The 20834-nt window shown below is 40.2% G+C and overlaps 1 protein-coding gene across 2 annotated transcripts in view; it reads right to left on the bottom strand.

The window, feature by feature from the left end:
• The window catches only part of LOC101592786 (S-adenosyl-L-methionine-dependent tRNA 4-demethylwyosine synthase), a 203784-nt gene that overhangs the window by 133236 nt on the left and 49714 nt on the right, over positions 1–20834 (bottom strand). For both annotated transcript variants that reach the window (XM_023714443.1, XM_023714441.1), the window contains exons 10-11: positions 19006–19124; positions 6068–6177 (exon numbers count right to left, since the gene is read on the bottom strand). In XM_023714443.1, coding sequence (XP_023570211.1) covers positions 6068–6177; positions 19006–19124 — 229 coding nt within the window. The remainder of the gene's footprint in view (positions 1–6067; positions 6178–19005; positions 19125–20834) is intronic.

Raw genomic sequence — 20834 nt, 5'->3', positions numbered from 1 at the left:
GTAGTGAGATCCTGTACCAAAAATGAGGGGGGGGGGGAGAGGCAGAAGAGGGAGGAGGGGAGGAAGGGAGGGGGAGGAAGAGAGAGGGAAGAAGGGCAGAAGAGGGAGGAGGGGAGGAAGGGAGGGGGAGGAAGAGAGAGGGAAGAAGGGAGAGAGGAAGAGAAGTGGGCCAAGACTGATGAGGGGAGGACGTTCCCGGGTGGGAGCTTGCCTGACATGTTCACAGCACCTAAAAGATGTGGTAGGTTTGAGAAAGGGCATGTGTGTGTGTGCGTGTGTGTGTGTGTGTTTGTGTGTGTGTGTCTCTCTCTCACACACACACACACACCTGCTCTCGTTTCCAAAATCTTAACCCTCTCATAACTAAACTCCCTATTTTTATTCAAAAATATGGGGTTTTTTTGTCCAGGGAGATAGCTCAGTAGTATAAGCACTTGCCTGGCAAGTGCAAGGGCCTGAGTTCAATCCCTAGTTCTGCAAAAAAAAGTCCAAAATGTTTTTCTTGTTAAGCAACTTTCCCAGTGTTTCCCAGGCCCTGAGTATCACAACCATGGTCATCAGATCAGCCAAGAAGCAGGCTCTATCTCAGTGAAAGATATCAAATCAAGAACTTGGGGTCTAAAATTTATATACTAATGTCACAGCATTAAAACATAATAACATAAAAATAACAAACATAATAACATTAAAAATATGACACATTGCTCAGCATATAGTATTCCTACTGCTAAAATTCAGGTAACCAATAATAAACTTTTCTCCTTTCTTCCCCTAATAGTCTAGTTCCGAGCCAAAAACGTTCCCAAGAGCCCTTCCTGCCTGAAAGTCATACGTATGCTTGCGCTTCTTCACACTGGGAGATTCTGCAGAAAACAGTGAGCAGGTGCTGCGGCCTCCCTCCCTGCACGTTCTTTGTGATGTGAGCTTTAGTGGGCCTCGTTTGCGAAAACCATCTGGCTAGAACCCTTTCTTATTTTTTTCCTTTAAGTACAGATTTTTAAAAATTACCTAGTAACAAGTTATGTCTTTTTCATCTCTTCATCCTGAGGATGAAGGACACTGCAGACGGGGCACTCAGCGGCCTCCTGTCTGCTGCATCGATCTCCAGGACTCCTCTCACGGCCACCACAGGACTTAGAGGGGGGCAGGCAGCATGTTGAAAGAAAAATTTCAGTGCTGAGTTGCACTGAAATTCTGACCCACTTTCAATCAATATAAAGTTAATTTCGTGTGTGTATAAAGGGAAGCTAATACAGGTCACGAGAAAAAAATGCTTTAATGACGCAGTGAAATAACTGAAAAGACAATGACTGCCTTCAGAACAGAGAACAGTAGCCCAAAAGGGAAGCATTTAAAAACTCCTAGAGTATCTTAAAAATCAGTCCAAGGCTGGCCACTTAGCTAAAGCTGGAGATTTGGAGACAATAAGCAGCAGTGCTCATAACCAGTCCTGTCCTCAAAATAAAATGATAAAATGGCTGCACTGGACCCGTGAGAGAGAGCAGGCGCTCCCCCACACAGTGGAAAAGCAGCCTAGAAAGCACAGGCCTCCAAGCAGAGCAAAGGACAGGCGAGTGAGCCGAAACAGTGGACGGTGAGGAAGAGGGCAAGGGGGAACACCTGTTACCTAATGAACCAGGGAGGAACGGCTTCAAGCCTTTGAAAACTGCCTGTGTTTTCCAATTTGTGAAAGAATCCTGTTTCTAAGCATTTCTGTTTAAGCCTACAATTTGTATTCCCACAGATAAATTTTTTAAATGGAAATTAATGACCATGTAAACCCTTAACCACCAAATTAATCTGTTACATGCCTAAAGCATAGTACTAATAAATCTATTCTGCTATTACCTAATCAAATTCAAATACCTTTTCCTGCAGGAAAATGCATTCTTAAGTTCCAACTAAGGAAGCTAAAAGCATGTATTTCAACTTTCGTTTTTGCTGTTTTCTAAGACACAAAGCGACACAGGTATAATACTATGAGGCTCTAGTAAGCAAACCCCAAAATGGGTGTGGAAGAAGAGGAGGAAGCTCCTCAAGGTGTGGAGGTTGGCGACCCTAATGGTGCAAGATAAGCCACTGTTCCAGACCCGTTTCCACTGAGGAGTTGGGACACCAGGGGCCAAAATGAAATCTATTTAAGGTTACACGCCTGCATCTTCAGAATCAAAACTGGATCCTTCCAGGCATCGCAGCACACATCTGTCATCGCAGCAATTTGAAAGGCTGTACCAGGAGGATCCCAAGTTTGAGGCAAACTTGGCCTTTTAGCAAAATTGTGTTTTCAAATAAAAAGGACTGGAGCGCAGCTCAGTAGCAGAGCGCTTGCCAGCACACACACGGCCTCAAGTCCAATCCCTGGCACCACAGGAGAGCTCAGCGGCATCCCTGCATGCCCTGCACCCACTGAGGAGGCTGGGATCAGAAGAGAGCAAGCACTCTGCCTCGAGTCCATGGCCACAGCCCTGGCATCGCCCTCACTCGCTAAGGCCGCCCTGTCCAGAGCAGAGGGGACCTTACCTAGGCCTTGTTCCTACCCACCCGAGAATGAAGAGGGCGCACAGACTTCACTCACTGCAAGAGGAGCTCAGGTTCATACAAGGAAAGCTACAATCCCTGGTGAGCACTAGCACAAACGACTAAGCGGATGTTACTTATTATACTAAGTGATTTTAGTACTCTGGCAAGTGCATCAGTTATACCAGTTAAGTATTTTTTACTCTTTAATAATTATGTATCTCTCTTTTAATAGAGATTTTTTTTTCTTCTTGAGTACTGTAGTTTCACAATAAGATTTATTGTGACTACTGCAACGAGACAAATTTTCAAAAAAAAAGTAGCTTATTTTAACTCAGAATGAAGTACAAAGCATTAAGTTTAAACTTTTCTCCCGGTTCATTAGGTAACAGGTGTTCCCCCTTGCCCTCTCCCTCACCGTCCACTGTTTCGGCTCACTCGCCTGTCCTTTGCTCTCTTGGAGGCCTGTGCTTTCTAGGCTGCTTTCCCACTGTGTGGGGGAGCTCCTGCTCTCTCTCACGGGTCCAGTGCAGCCATTTTATCATTTCATTTTGAGGACAGGACTGGTTATGAGCACTGCTGCTTATTGTCTCCGAATCTCCAGCTTTAGCTAAGTGGCCAGCCTTGGACTGATTTTTAAGATACCCTCGGAGTTTTTAAATGTTTTCCTTTTGGGTTGCTACAATTGTATTGTTGGAAACTAAGAGAGCTCAACTCATTGTGAAAATATAAAATGAATGGGCTGCCTTCTGCCTGTCCATACCCATCACACATTCGTATATATCCGTGCCTCGCATTCATTGAAAGAAAAACTGATTTGCTCATCAGAATAGAGTCAGGTAGTTCTACTTTGAAACCTTTCTGTCAAACTTACTGTTGATTAAAACAAATGATAACATTTTGTCTAGTGAACCAATGACGGTTTGAAAAAGAAAATCACCCCTGGGTATTCGAGAGTCAAAATGGACACCTATAAACACCATTTTTAAGAATAAAATTGGCGGCTGTTTCCAGGCATGGTGGCACATGCCTGCAATTCTACACTCTGGGAAGCTAAAGCAGGAAACCACAAGTTAGAGCCCAATTTGGTAATTTGGTAACTTAACAAAACCATATACCAAAATTTAAAAAATAAAAAAGTGCCCTGGGTGTAGCTCAAAACAAAGCTCTTAAATTCAGTCTTCAGTACCAAAAAAGAACACATCGAGTGGCAGCTGCTGGATTTCTGGCATCACTTCCTTTGCCTAAAGGATTCTAACCCCAACTCAAGATTCACTTGTTAGGGCTAGCCAGATAGTTCAGCTGATTAAGGCGGGTTAAAGATTAGGCAGATGCAGGGAAGGGGTTCAATCCCTGGCTTGTGTGGCTGGCCCTGCCCCGGGGGTGTGCTGAGACGCCTGAGACTGGGCATGGTGGGGTGCGCTTATGATCCTAGGACTTGAGAGGCTGAAAACAGGAGGATCATTACGAGTCCAACCTGCATGGTGAGACCCTGAAGGGGTCCTGTAGTCCTGCAGACCATGTACTAAATACAAAAAAAAAAAAAAAAAAAATCACTTGCTCACAGACCTCTCTTCCTTCCTACAGTACTGATGGCTGGCACCCTCCTACAAGAACCTATGCATTTCGAAACTCTGTGTTTGTTTATCATGAGAACTTGAAGAGAAACCATTTGAGACGCCTACTGATTCAAGTTAGCCCACGCCACTGGCTAGACACTCTTCTGCACAGGACCTCCCACCGCCACCCCCGGCGAGCCTGGCACACAGAAAGAATGCGTGCTCTGAGCTCAACTAACACATCTGATTAATGCGCACAAAGTCTACTTCATGACTTCTTCACTACTTATTTCCATTTAAAATCCATTTGCCAAAATGCACCTGTCAGAAAAATTTCTCTCAAAACTCTGACTGTCACTGTATATCAAGGACATCTCAAGATGGAGATTTCTCCAGCAAGTCTCTACTCTGACAACCGACTACTCCTCAGGTCTACTCCCTCCTGCCACCAGCTGCCTCGGACACAGTTGACTCAAGGGGACTCCCAGATGTCCGGGAAACACCTCCTCAGTTATCAGTTAAGAGTTCAACCAACTCTCTAAGCATTAAACCAAAAATAAACTTATTATGAGATAAAGATAAAATTCCTGGCATTTCCTGCTCCTGAAATTACTCGGTGAAGGTCAATTTTATGTGTCAATTAGATGGGCCAAGGTACCTACATATTTAGTCAAACATTATTCTGGATGTTTCCTCTATTTGTTGATAGAAATAAAAACAGCAATAAGAAGAAATACAGCCTTAAGAATGAATAACCTGAACAAAAAAACCTGCAAAGCATAAAGGATAAATTGATCTCCAGATGCTAATTACTGGGCCTTATTAAAAATGCCCATATATGTTATTAGCACCCTAAGAGTATATATACCAAAACAACCTTGCTGGCTTTTTTTGTTTTTTTGGTACCAGGAATTAAACTCTGGGTCTCCCACTTGCTAAGCAGGTACTACATCTCCAACTCCTGGAATTTTTTTACTATTGTTTTTAAAAGGCAGAGAATACAGAAGAGATGCCATTAATGGTGGTGTCAGGGGGAGAACATACAGATCTCACAGAGACCCTAAAAACTTCTAAGTTGTCATTTACAGCTATCACTTTATAAAGCCCGTACTTTGTGATTTTAAAGTGTGGCCCCCCATACAATAGTCTCAGTATCACCTGGAAACAAGTAAGAAATGAATGCTGCTAGGCTCCAGCAGGGCCTCACTGAATCAATCTCTAGGAAGGAAACCAGCACTGTCTGGACAAGCCCCTAGAACACATGAGGCATGGCAGGGCCGAGAACCAGTAATCTCCAGGGAAGTCAGAGAGCTTTCAGCAGGACACGGCAGGGACTCAGGACGCTGAGTGGCAGAATTTCGGCCGCGCCACTACGGACTTTGCAGAAGACATTTATATTATACTGCCCTCCTTTTTTATAACACCTTCACTCAAAAATACTTTGCCACTGGGCTGGGGATGCAGACTGGGGCTCGGGTGTTTGCCTCGCATCCACAAGGAACCAGGCCCCATCACCAGCACTGCAGGATAAAAGCTTCCCCCACACTGCTAGACATTACTTAAGAATCTTCCAGTCACCTAACACTGCCACTGCATTCACAATACCAACAGCAAAGCTTTTTAGGAAGGATAATGGTACATCTCAAGGCACAAATTATGGATTAAGCATACCACATTATGAATTGATAACCTTCAGGCTGGACTTTCCAGTGCTTCCATCAAATGAGATATAAATGAAAACATCAAAATATATACAATATATCTATGGAACTGTTGCTTCCTTACAGGATAATTTTCTAGTGGAGACACAAATCTCATTGAAGGCCATGGAGACAACTCAGGCAGATAAACGCCTGCCGGGCAAGCACAACATTCCGAGTTCAATCCCTGGTACCACAAAAAAAGAATCCCACTGTAGAGGAATTCCTCTGCCAACTTGATTCAAACTATTAATAGATCTTAGCACTCCCCAAGAGAAAGACAAAAAATACCTTTAAACTGTTTAATCATGTTCTGATGGTTCTCCACAGCTTCCTTCAAGATCATCTCAGGCTGGTCCATCTTCCAGCGCCACTCTGTGCCCACTGGATTGGTATGGTGCCTAGGAGCAAGACACAAAGCTCTAAGAACCCCTACAAGAACTTCTCAGCTGGTCATTCATAAAACTGCACCAACAGGTGGGCTCCTCCCATGAACACAACTGCAATGAAGTTTGGGGTTGGGACACTTGCCTAGCATCCACAAGGTCTGTTAACAGCACTAGTTTCCCATCTACAGCTGAGTCCTGACAGCTAACAGACAGACGTAAGTAAGAGGTCATTCAATGCCTCTGTCCAATTCCTGGCTTCTGGGTGGGCTTCATTTATAGGTTGGCAGGACACCTATGCTTGCATGCTTGGCAATATGTTAGCTACGTACAGGCACAAATGCAGGACAACCGGCCACCACCACATTTACTCCATGTGGGTCAACATTCCATACAGCAAGCGTGGAAAGCTGGAACTCTCATGTTTGGAAATCACACTGACAGCCTACAAAAGATGCCACAGGGAGTCCAAGAAACTCCACTGGAACCTTCTCTACTACACCTCAAAGGAGCGGAGGGGGAGGGGGGATCAACAGCAATAAGCTCCTGGACACAATGAGGTTCACCCTGTTCAACAGGAGAAAACTTCAGTGAGAGCTCAGCAAGTATTTTGTGCAGTTCACAAAACTTGATCCTAAATCTGTCTGTATTAGAACATCTTGCCAAAGGGGCACAACAGGTTCACTCCCAAGGGCAGCAGCAGGAAGGAGCTGAGCATAGCAGCCAGACCCAAGCCAGGCACAGCTGGATGAACTCAAACTTTGTAGATCTACAACTGAATTTCAGTAGGTGCTAAGGACATAATTGCACTAAAGCTCTACAACAAAGGTCAGAAGACAGTGCTACACAAAATGACAACGAGAAGGAGCAAAATGCAATCTCAGAACCCAAGCCCATCCATCACAAATGCAGAGGACACTAACACAGAACAAATTGGGAATCACACAGCTAAAATCAATGAATCAACAGCTTCTGAAATAAAGAAACAACTGCAGAAAGGTACAGAGGAACTCAGATTGGAAATTAAAAAAGAAATCCCTGAATTAATAGCATCTGCAGTAAAGAATCAAATGCAGAAACATGGAGGAAACCCAATGCCCACCCAGAACAAGTGCAGAGGACACTAGCTCAGCTCAAATGTATGAATTCATAGCATCAAAAGTAAATAAGCAACAGCAGAAAGTTATAGAGGAACTCACAGCAGAATTTTCTGAAATAAGAAAAGAATTCTCTGAACTCATAGCATCTGAAGTAAAGAAGCAAATACAGAAACATAGGGAGAACCCCAATCTGAAAAAAACACTGCAATAAAAGAATTAATAACTGCTTCTAAAGAAGACATCAAAAAAAAAAAAATAGAGGAGATTAGAAAAATGATGGATTCCTTGAATGAGCAATACAGGAAAGAAATAGATCGCATGAAGCAGAGTCAAAGAGATATAGAGGAATTTAAAAACTCCATCACAAGCTTGCAAAAACGGTTTGAGTGAAAGTGAAGAGTTTCAGATCTTGAAGATGCTGGTGCAGCTAGTGAAAAGGTAAGAAAAGATCTCTTAAAAACAACTAGGATGCAGGAAAAATAATTCATCACTCGCAAGACAATGCAAAGATGAAAAACGTGAGACTAATAGGAATCAATGAGAAAGAAGGAGACAATACAAATGATATTTAAAAAATATGGGCAGAAGTAATAGCAGAAAACTTCCCAAATATGAGGAAATAATGTGACATTCAGGTAACCGAAGCATACAGAATGCCAAGTAACCTCAACCCAAATAAAAACACACCGAAACGTATAATAGTCAAGATCTGAGAAATCCAGCACAAGAATAATATACTGAAAGCCACTAGAGAAAAGAAGCAGAATACATTCAAAGGAAAACCCATCAGAATTATGGCTGACTTCTCTTCACAAACCATGAAGGCAAAAAGAGCATGGATCAGAGTACTTCAAGTCCTCTATGAAAATGAATTCCAGCCCAGACTACTATACCCTGCAAAACTCTCTTTCAAGTTTGATGGAGAGTGAAACACTTCCATGACAAAGAACAGCTAAAGAATTTCAGGATGACAAAACCAACCCTACACAGGATACTTAAAGATGTTCGAGAGAGGGATCAAAATGATAAGAACTCCACGAATGAGATCAGAAGCAATCAACTAAATAGGGCAAACAAACACAGGAGAAAAAGTAGTAAATGACAACAGGTAAATAACATGTCAATTGTAAGTCAATACATCTCATTTATAACCATCAATGTAAATAGACTCAATTTACCAATTAAGAGAAATAGACTGGCACAGTGGATTAGGAAACAAAATCTAACAATATGCTGTATACAAGAAACACATTTAACTCATAAAGACATTCATAGGCTGAAAGTCAAAGGATGGAAAACAATATTACATGTCCCAGCACCTCAGAAAAAAGCAGGGGTAGCTATTCTACTCTCAGATAGTCTTGACTTCAAACCAAGAATAATCAAGCAAAATAAAGAAGGCCACTATATACTGGTTAGGGGAAAAATTCAAGAGGAAGAGGTAACACTCATAAATATGTATATACGAAACATGGGAGCACCCAACTATATAAAGCAAATCTTAATGGACATGAAAAATCTAATATCCAATACCACAATCTTAACAGGAGACCTTAACCCCCCCTTATCCCAAAAAGATAGGTCAACCAGACAAAAAATTAGCAAAGAAATAACAGAACTGAACCAGAGCTTGAAACAAATGGAGTTGGTGGACATATACAGAATGTTCCACCGAAACACAGCTCAATACACATTTTTCTCAGCTGCACATGGGTCATTTTCTAAAATAGACCACATACTGGTCCATAAGTCATGCTCAAGTATATGCAAGAAAACAGAAATTATTCCATGCATATTATCTGATCACAGTGCAATGAAACTGGAAATAAATGACAAAAGAAACCAGAAAAAAAAAAACCCTAAATACATGGAAAATAAATGACGCCCTACTCGCAACCAATGGATCACAGATGAACTTAAACAAGAAATTCAACAATATCTAAAATTCAATTAAAAGTCAAGCACAACTGATCAGAATTTAAAGGATACGATGGAAGCAGTTCTCAGAAGAAAATTCATAGCTGCAAACTCACACATTAGGAAAACAGAATGGGAACAAATAAACACCCTAAAGCTGCACCTTCAACAACTAGAAAAGGAAGAGCAAACCAAACCCAGCCCAGAGGGGAAGAAATCATAAAGATTAGAACAGAAATTAAATCAATTGAGACAAAGAAAACAGTTCAAAGAATTAAGGAATCAAAAAGCTCGTTCTTCAAGAGAGGGAAAGGAGAAGAGCTAGGAAACATAACAATGTCAAGCCATACAGTTATATGTAGAAGATGGGCAAGACAATGATCCTGAGAATCTTCAGAAGGTTTTTTAATCTAGCAGTTAATTGGAAGGATTCTCACCCTAACTATATATACTGATACCTGTGAAATAAACAACTGCACTGAAGATGGTAATCTGTAATAGTAGTTTCATGCTTGGAGTGCCTGTCATTCTGGTCTTCTGAATACGGGCTGCTTGTCATGACATGCCAGTTGTTGCTGTGCTGTCTCTCGGGTAGATGATTGTTCAAAAAGAAGGGGGTGGTGAATAAAGGCAAGAGACAGGAAAAGGAATACTGTGTGACTGTCCTGCTTCAAGGTTATATATGGTTAGATTTTTGGACTTATGTGTAAACATAAGAAGTATATAATTCTTTATGCCTATTTTTAAAATACATTCTAATTTTTAAATGTTTTTTATCATATTCTGTAGGGACTTAAAGTTCAACATATCAATACTTGATGAAAAACACCTGTTGCATGTTATGCCTAAGATGTTTGATATGCAGACAGATAGTGAGGTTAAGCTTAACAGCCTAGGTTGTATGGTAATAACAATAAGCTTGTCTTCTGGGTGGTTAACAACCTAAGTTTGCAGACCAAAATTAGAGAAAACGGAGGGCCGTAAGGAAAGCCAACATTTTGGCCCTAGCCTTCTAAAGTCAATTAAGACTCAGGACATATGAGAACTTGTACTGTAACGTCATGTAACTCGGTAGTATCCCAAATTTTCTGATCAAGGAGATTATGAGGGCAAAGAGGAAAGTGATCGATGATGTAGAGTGTGCCTAAGGAGAGTCACATGGAGAAAAAACATTCTCTCAGGCTTTCACAGAGAGCACATTGGCCAAGCAATGGCCGTGACTCATCCTTATGGCTGACACTGACAAAGGTTCTACAATCTGAGGTACAGGATCTCAGGATAAATCCTGAGAGAATTTCACTGCCCTTATCAGACCCAAAAGCTACAACGCTTGTTGCATAGCTCTTGCTTTATCTTGGTCTTAACCATCCAGCAGAAAAGTATAAAAAAAGAAGTATAAGAAGTAAAGCCATGTTATTATGTTAAGCTATAGGGGACTCAGGTCAACAATTTCTGACATTGCCAGGCAAGTGGAAGACCCAATTCTATTATGGACTACTGGACTCTTTTGAAATATTTTGCTGAGTTATCACATCTATAATATTCAAATGATGGAACTAAACAAAAAAGGGGTTACAGATGGATGTCCATTTTGTATCTCTGTATTCAAAATGGTTAGGATATACAGCTACATTCTCTTAATGAATAGAGGGATTTGTTCTAATAGTGTTTATAAATAGGATATCATGTCTGCATCTTGTATAGCAAATAACCACTAGGAAAACAGTATGCAATGTGTTAATTATTGAAACTGTCCTACCAATTTGATTTGAAACTGTCTCACTGCTATTGGTTTCTCAATAAAATTATGGAAAAAAAATTTTTAATTAAAAGAAGGGAAAAAGAAGTCAGCACACTACCATTTAAGAAAAGAAAAAGAAAAACACAAAAAAGGGGGATATAAATGAACAACCATTTTGTATTTGTATACTCAAAATAGGTTAGATATACAGCTCCATTCTCTTAATTCAAGGAATAGAGAGGTTTGTTCTAATAATGTTTGAGACAGGGTATCGGGTCTGCATCTTGTACAAAGAATAACCACAAAGACTACAATATGCAATGTATTAATTATTGAAAATGTACTAGTAATGGGTTGTGAAACTGTCTCATTGCTATTTCTCAATAAAAATATTAAAAAATTAAAATAAAAATAAAAATAAATATTAACCCAAGGGAAAAACAAGTTCCACATTAAGCAATGGATTACTCAAACAAGAACTCTTCCTTACAAGATCCTGTTGCATCAGGGTCCCCCAGTCCTGTGCTCCCCGGATCTTTCTGCTCACCCCCTAGAAAGCTGTGTGTACAATAAAAAGGGGAAGCCAGAGAGTCTGGGTCTTCACCTGATAAGAACTCTGGCCCTTCCATTCTAAATTCTTACCTCTGTCTCTTTTATCCTTCGATGCATCCCTGCCCAGGTGACTAGCGGACTGACTAATCAGCCCTCGATATCCCCCCAATTAAATCATACAAATCACTGCTTTTAGTACAGTTTAGAGCTGAGCAACTATTCCCAAACTTGATTTTAAACATCTCACCATCGCAGGAAGAAACTCCACACCTCCTCGGCTATCGATGTTTAGCCTCCATACCCTCTTCTGCCCAGCAACTACTCATCTGTTTTTCTGGCTGAAAAAGTCTATTATGGGCACTGTGCAGAAATGCAGCCATCAGTACATGGTCTTTACTGTGACCGTGTCACTTCGCTCAGCATAGTACTCTCAGTGTTCCTCGTGGTGCAGCATATATACCACTACTAGGCTGCTTTTTTGTTCCCAAATAGTACTTCTGTGTCTGGATCCACCACCTTTGCTTATCCATTCAACAGTTAACAGACACTTATCAGCTAATGGGCATTTTGGGTTATTTCTATTTTTTAGAAATTCTGAGTGTCTTTTGAAGTGCTTATTAGACATCTGTATGTTCTTCAGAAAACTATCAATTCAGATCGTTTGACTATTTTTTTTAAACACTGAGTTATCTGTTCAAGAGATATAGTGCTTCATTTGAAATTTCAAAGCATAAAGTTTTCATTTAAATGGAAATAAGACCCACAAAACTGGGGGAAATATATATATATATATATATATATATATATATTTCCTAGTCTGATCTCACTCAACAAATTCCTCTGAATAATGTGTTATCTACCCATATCTACTTCATCTATTATTGGAATGAAATAAAACTTTCATATTGAAAACATATATTTGCATATACCATATTATAGTTTAAGGACATTTTCACAAACACACAGTCTCCTTCAAGCAATTAAGCCTCATAGCAATCTATAAGGATGGTATTGTTGTTTTATTTACAGTTAGGAAACTGAGGCTCAGAGGTTATTTTAAGAATCTGCTGAAAGGAAAATAAAATGAAACACTTATGTAGCACTTGGATCAATTTTTACTGCACTTTTCTGACAGTCTTGTTATATTATTCTTAAGTAAAACAGATGGTGAATTCTAATTTTAAAAGTTAGTAGAGCAGGACATCTTTATCAGAAGCAGTGGTAAATAAAATATTTTCACTTACCTCAAATCTTTCTAAAAATCTCATTAATAAATTTAAGTATATTATTTCATCTTTTTAAGAATGTGCACAAATTTATGCTCAAGAAGCTGAAGGACCAAATTATTGGCTATAAACAGGTAAAAAGGTAAGAGGAATTATTAGCCACCGTGCTCTGCTATCTTCTGACTCTTGACCTATAACACCAATGAGCCACGTCAACAATCTTAAGATGAGACTAGGAATTATACTTCATTAGCAAGGAGAACAAGGACATGAAGCACTTGATCAGGCATTTCTCCCACAACCAAAGTATAACATGATCCACACAGTCATAAGGCCAGCAGGCTTTTGTTTTGCAAGTTCTCATCATATGACATTTAAAACTTTGTAAGTATATACTCAGTCCTTAAAAAGTAATCTCCTTCCACTTGACTTCAATGCTGCCATGTTACAGAGATGCCCCTCACTGAACCTGTGCGTCACTACACCTAGGACAGCTCCACCTCAGCCTGATCAACATGTGGGAGTAGACGATTCTCTGCTGTGAAGAGGAGACTGTGCGCTGTGGAATGGTTAGCGATGTTCCTGGCCCTCATCCACTGTGTGCTAGCAGAGCTCTCATCAGACTCAACCATCAAAAATACCTCCAGGCACTGTCGAATATCTCTGTGGGTGAAAAAGTAGCAATCTGGTCCTCAGCTGAGAACTACTGGTTTACCAGGATGTCTGGTGCAATATTTTCTATTTCACCTGGAGACTCTAGAATGAGATGCATGTGGAAGAACTTGAGATGGTTATATTGTGGCCATGTTCTTTTATAGACTGCCTCATGTTTTACATTCTACAGCATTTGCCAGTTGAAGTATGTATGGATGACACAATGAGATCACTGGCATTTGGATACAGTGAGCACCAAGAAAATTAAATGGAATGTGACTGTCCGTACACCAAGTGTGCACAGAAGTTCACTATACTATTCTTTCCTTCTACCTATGTTTAAAAACTCCATAATGAAAAGTTTTTTTCAAAGTTGGGGTTGGGGGTACACTTGGGGTAGGCAGATGGTGCTGACAGGATCAGGAGGTTATGACTGAGGTGAGAGGAGACACTGAAAAGTGCTCACAAACACCCAGAAACTTGCAGAGCTTCCCACAGCTCAGAACACAGGCCAACACACCTGAGTGGACCCTAAGCTTTTTTTATCCGTGACCTTCCAGCTCAGCAGAGTAGAAAGTGATGGCTAAAACAGCGTAAATGATCTGCCTAAGAAGCTCTAAGGCACATCCCAACACAGGCTGCAGTGAGAGGCACTAGTTCTTCTCTTTTTTCACTTTGGCTCTATGAGCGCAAGAAAATCTGTCAAAACATTACCTGACTACTGAGCCTGCTACACCAACTTGAAGGACAATACAAAGCAGAGAACAGAGCCCTTACAAATACAGCTTTTGAGCCGGGGAGATGGCTCAGTAGAATAAGCACTTGCCTGGAAAGTGCAAGTGCCTGAGTTTAATCTCCGGTTCCGCCAAAAATATAAAAAAATTTTTAAAAATACAGCTTTAAAAATGTAGTAAACAAACAACTAGTAAAACCCAGAGTACGTAGCAGGAGGCAAGATGGGCCCAGGAGATAGTTCAGTGGCTTTAGTGCCTGCCTGGCAAGTGCAAGGTCCCAAGTTCGATCCCCAGTACAAGAAGAAGATTAAGAAGAAGAAGACAAAGAAGACAACGACAATGAAGATGAAGACGAAGAAGACGAGGAAGAAGAACAGGAAGAGGAAGAGGAAGAAAAGGAAGAGGAAGAGGAAGAAGAGGCAGAGGAAGAGGAAGAAGAGGAGGAGGAAGAGAAGAAGAAGGAGAAAAAGAAGACGACGATGATGACTGGCAACAAAGATTTTTGAGGCTAACATGATAATCACGATACTTTTATTTCAAAGAATATTACAGCTGGGCATGGTGGGGCATGCCTCAAATTCCAGCACTTGGGAGGCTTGAGTCAGGAGGATCACTGTGAGTCTGGTGAGCTGGTACTACATAGCGAGATCCTACTTCAAAAAATTAAAATTGAAATTAAAAATAAAACATTACAAAGCAAGAAAAAAAATGAGAAAACTATGGCTCATCCTAGAAGACCTCAATGAAAAAAATGTTGAGGAAGCACAATCAGATCTACTAGAGAGACATCCAAACCAACTACCTAAAACATCTTTTGGTAGCTAGTGGAAGCCATGGGCAAAGAGTTGAGCGAATGGAGGAAAACAAGGTCTCAACAAACACAGAATGTCAATGAAGAGATACAGATGACAAAATAAAAAAGTTCTGGAGCTAAGAAGAACAGTATCTGAAATGAAAAGTTCACTGGAGGGTTTCAAAGGTAGGCCGGAACAGGAAGAAAAACAACCCCTGAAACTGAAGTCAATTTGAAATTACCTAGTCTGAGAAGAAAAAACAGTGCAGAAAATTTAGCAGAGCTTTGGAACACAATCGTAGACGGGCCACCATCAGGTGTACCAACATATGCATAACAGAGCCTCAGAGGAGGAAGAAGAGAGCAGGCACGAATATCTGAAAAGAATTACAACTGAAAACATCCCAAATTAAGTAAAAGACGAAAAGCAAAACAAACTCCAAGTGGAATAAATTCAAGGGTCACACTGAAGCACATTATAATCAAACTGCTGAACGAGAGGACCTCAATGCAAGCACAAGGGAAGACGTCCTCACATTCAAGAAAAGCACCAGTTTCTCAGCAGAGGCCAGAAGGCAATGGCGCGACATATAAAAAATACTAAGACAAAAAAAAAAAAAAAAAAAAAAACAATCAAGAATTTTAAATCAAGTAGAATTGTTCTTCTTAATGCTATCTCTAGAATTAACACACTGAAAAATAAAAGCCCCAGGGATTCACTGCTAGTGGTTTTGCTCTACAAGAAATGCTAAAGGCAGTCAGCAGAAAGCACAGGACAGAAGACGACTCAAACAACACCAAAAAATAAAGAACAACATAAAAGTCACTATATTGCATTTTCTTCTAACTCCTGTTTTTGTCTAGATGATGTTAAATAAAAAAAAAAAAAAGGTAAAGTAGAAGACCACCAATTACATACCTATGCTAATGCCACACAACGTTTAGAGTGGGGATTTGTGGCAAAAACATGAAGAGTGAGAGGTAGAGCTGTGCATGAGCAGATTGTTTACTTCCATTGCACTTCAGGTGACGCCAATTCAGAGCATCATCGATCCTCATCATTCACCAATTCCATATTTGTGAGCAGTGCTCACTCAGTAAAATTTATTTGCAACTAAAATCAAAATTATGTAACTTTATTAAAAGTAACATTTCAGAGTTTGCACGTTTGCTCAGTTGTTTAAAGTGCCTGCTTTAGGGCTGGGGAGATGGTTCGGTGGAATAAGTGCTTCCCTGGCAAGCACAAGGGCCTGAGTTCAATCCCCGGTTCCACAAAAAAAAAAAAAGTTACAGGTAAAGTGCCTGCTTTAGCAAACCCAGTCAGGCACAGGGGACCGCAGTTCGATCCCCAGCTCCACATGCTGCACCAGACCTGCCCTTAAGGCAGCTTGAGCCAGCAAAAAAAAAAAAAAAAAGAATCCTTCTAAAGTAACACTTCAGGGGCCAGGGAGACAGCTCAGTGGGATAAGTGGCTTGCCTGGCAAGCACAAGGTCCTCAGTTTGATCCCTGGTACCACCAGAAAAAGAAAGTAACATTTCAAAAAATAATCAGAAGCCACATGCCACTATAAAGACAAATTAAAGGATGGCACAGATTAGAACAGACAATATCATTTTTTAATTGTTAAAAGGAGAAACAATGAACACCTGAAACGATCAATAGAATTAGACAAGCAAATGAGTTTGATGAGTCAGGAAATGGGGGAAGAAATTCACAGATAGCTCATGGCATCATTATCCAAGAAGTTCCACTATGAGCAAGTTAAGCCTTGACATACCTGTGGGCCACCCAAGAGAACAGGTGCAGTCAACAGCTGCAAATGGAGAAAAAGCTCAGAAAGGAGACTGGTCCAGAGATGAAATGCTTTCAAATATCAAATCACAAGAAGTCAGTGAAGCCATGAAAGCAATTTACTAATCCTACATCATACAAAGAAGAATGAAAGACAAAATCAGAGGGGATATACTGGATAGAGAGTGTAAGAAGAAGCTTTAGGCGTGTCAAGGAAGGGTAGGAGGTGACGGAAGAAGGAACAAGAGTAGAAGGTGGATGGGACGTGATATATGTGTGCATGCAAAGAGCACAGTGAGTCTCATTAATGTGTACCATTAATATATGTTAATAACTATAATTTTAAAAAAGTTTTCTTACTGAATTAACTGAAGAGCTGATGGGGAAATGGAGAAAAACTGTCCAAGGAGGAGGAAGATACAACACAAGGAATTGGTGCAGCTGACGGCACTAGTCCAAGCCCTCCTTCTTACCTAGCACCCCTCACTATCTTCCAACTAAAATTAGAATTAAGTCACTTCTATTAGAGCTGCTAGTAGAAAATCAGCAGTGACCTCAGGAACACGCAGTGAAGATGGGAGTCAGAGACGTTCCCGCAGAGAACAAAAAGTGGACAGAGGAGCCAGAGAATCAGCAAAGCAGTGAGGGAAAGAAAGGAACGGGAGGAGGGAGAGAGAAACACAGCAATTCCTTCATGAGAACAGCCCCAGTTTGTGTACAAGATTAGTTTCCACAAGTGATCAGCTCTAACACCTGAAAAACACAGTCAGCGCTTATATTTCCAGCGAGACAACCAGGAAAGTCTCCAATATCCACAACGATACCTTAGCAAAAGGAGGACAGAAAGACAGAAAGAACAAAGTAGAATAAAAATAGTTATCTACTGATGATTTGTCAATATCAATAATCATAAATAAGACAAACTAAACACATTATCCAAATGAAGTTTAAAAATCTAGTAATTACACATACAGACATTCGTCCACGAAGAATAAAACCATTTCTCTACAAAAGCTTTAGGACTAATATTCCCAGCAGCTTTATTACAATCAGGAAAAAGCTGGAAACATCAGGATTTGCCTAGAGGAATGGAAGACAAATCGCAGCAGCACCAGTGGACAGACCACTCTTCAGCAATGAGAAGGAGCTGGTGATGCACAACAACGTGGACCCATCTCAAAACCCCTTTGCCGAGCCAGAGAACTACATGTGGTTCATTTGTGCACAGGCCTAGAAAAAGAAAGAAGACAGAGATCGCCAGAAAGTGAATTGGTGTGGCACTGGGGCTGGGTGCGGTGAGGGAAGCTGTGACTAGTGGTGGGTGCGAGGCACTGCCAACAAGGGGTGACGGAAGCATCTGTCCCTCAACTGTGCTTAAAGAGGAACATTTCATTACATGTAAATTAACACTGCAATGAAGTTGAGTTTTTGAAAAACTGATCCAAATACTGTTTAGAAGAAATACACCTAAAATATAAGTTTGGTAATAAAGAAAGGAGGAAAAAAGAAAGCCCTGGAGAGTATTAATAACTAAAAGAATGCTAGTGTACCTATATTAGTAGGAGCCAACACCGATTTTGAGCAAAAGGGCATTTCTATGGATAAAGAGGAACTCTAAATAATAAAACAAGTAATCAGTAGTTATTTATTGTTTTAGTATCCAAAAATGTTTTTTAAAATAATACTTTTTCCATGTACATATGATAGAATTTTAAAAACATATTAGACATATAGTAATTCTCAATACATTTTTAAAACACATTACATATCCAATATTTGATAACAATAAAACAATATGGCTGAAAATGAATAACAAACATATAACCTCCTAAAATCCAAGTTATATAACATTTGAAATAAATATGTTTGACCCAGGAACTGCACAGAAATCACATGAAAATTAATAAATATATCATAACTGAATAATTAGCATACTATCAAATCCATGGAATATAAAGTACTTAGAAAATTATAATGTAATTTCAGACTTCATTAAGTCTAAAAAGTAATGACCTTAACAATCCAACTTAAATTAGAAAAAGAATTTTTAAAAAACAGTAGTGTATTAGTGAACTAGAAAACAGATATACATAGAGATGGATGATAGACAAGACAGATGAACAGAGAGATAATAGGATGCAGAGGCTAAAAATTAGTATTATAAAAACCTGACACCTCTAGGTAATCGGTCAAGGAAAACAGCAATGCATAAATATGTACTGTTATACATGGAAAAGGGGCTTAAGCTCAGGAAGCACAGAACTCTCCAGGAAGCCCGAGTGTCCCTCACTCACCACGTGTGTCCCTGGCCACCCATCATGCACTTTTCCTTACCGCCAACAGAAGACACACTTGTTTGCACAGGCCAGGCTCGGGGTGGTCTCCATGCAGCGATGGCTTTCGATGCCGTAGAAAGTGTGCTTATAGCAACCTCCTCTCCCCCGAAGCATGGACTATGACAAGCAAAAGATAAACTGTATCAAAGCAACCAAACAAAACACCACGACTGAAGAATAAACTATGTATTTCATCACCATAAATAGTGCTACTGTTACCTACATGATGCAGAAACTTTATTATTATTATAGTGTTTTGATAGTGCTCTGGGTTTTCTAAAATCTAATCAAATAAATCTGTGATTCATTAACTCTGAACGCTCCATAAGGAGGGTTTCTGATACTTCCAAGTTAAAGCCCATCAAAGTGCTCACGTCGTATTGGTGCAGCATTATATAATGCCAGGGAATAGACAACAAGCTCCTAAGAACTTGAGACCATTATTCATATGTGAAAGGACCCCTGCTTTGACTAGGGGTGGGAAGGGAAAGCGAACAGTAGCAGGATACCCTGTCACTCAATGGGCAGACTTACAGCATATTTGAGATAGTTTAGGGGACAAACAGCACATGCAAGTATAAGACACAGGTGAATCCAAACACTATTTAATAAGAAGAATGAAGCCATGTGCCATGAGTGACAAAAATCATGTAAGTCAGTTAAGTGTAAGAAAGGTAATTTGAAGGAATAGCCCAGGTCAACTCTGGGTTGGGATCAAAACACTATCAAACTTTTAAAAGCACAGCGGTCCCTCACTTATCGCGGAGGTTACATTCCAGACACCCCCATGATAAGTGAAAATCAGCCAAGTAGTGACATCATATTTTAGTATTTATATATATAGTAAGGCTTTATAAACCTTTCCCACACTTGTATAAACCTTTCCCAAACTTTTAGAAACACTTCTAATGTTCTTACCCATTTTCTAAACTCATAAACCTACAAAATTTTAAAAACATACGTGTATTGTACAGTACTGCAAACTCCACAATACAGCAAAAAATCCACAATAAATAATTTAGATTAATATTTTTTGAAAACCCAAGGAACAGTGAGTCTGTGAAAGTCAAAGTACAAAATAGCAAGGGACCACTGCACTATCAGACCTTAATCAAGGACTTGCCCACAATTACTGAGTACGAGGCTTCTCCTACTTGCCCCTCAGGTCCTGAGGGTGGAGCTTCTGGGCAGCCAAAAGTAAAGCTTCTGTGAAGCTGTATCCATCCTTAGCTGTTTGTTCCAGGCCAACATCCCTTACAGGAAGTAAATGGGAACTTAGAACTACTGCACTCATGTGCCCCTTTTCTCAGTGACCTAAAACACATCAGGCAAGATCAAGGAAAATTTCCACATGATCCCATTATGCATTCTGAGGTCTTTAGAGGACTTACTCAGACCTGTAAGCTAGATAGAGATGTAATGTTACACCTAAATCACTGCCTTCTAATGAGAGACAATTGGTACATATCTTAATCTGAGTCTCTTAAGTGTATTACAGATACCCAGGCACACACGTTCCCAGAGTAGATTTAAACAGAACCCAGCCAGCACTGATGTAAAGTTACCTAGTTGACTGGATAGAGAACCCAAAACATCTCGAAGACCCCTCTGTCCTAGGGCCAAGAGTTCTTGTAGACTATACCTGCCTTGCTCTGTCCCTGGAGATGATAAATCTCTTTTGTTGGCTAGCATTTTAGAACTTTTGATTCAGAGTCATTTATTAGAAAGTATAGTTGGAACACTTTCATTTTCTCACCCTCTTTCAAATGGTTAAAATGCAGCCTATCAGGTCCTTCCATTATTTGGTTTCATTTTCTGTTTGGCAAT

This window comes from Octodon degus, unplaced genomic scaffold (genome assembly GCF_000260255.1).
Source record: "Octodon degus isolate 3935 unplaced genomic scaffold, OctDeg1.0 scaffold00035, whole genome shotgun sequence".
NCBI classification, from domain to species: domain Eukaryota; kingdom Metazoa; phylum Chordata; class Mammalia; order Rodentia; family Octodontidae; genus Octodon; species Octodon degus.
This window is presented reverse-complemented; position numbering and strand designations above follow the sequence as displayed.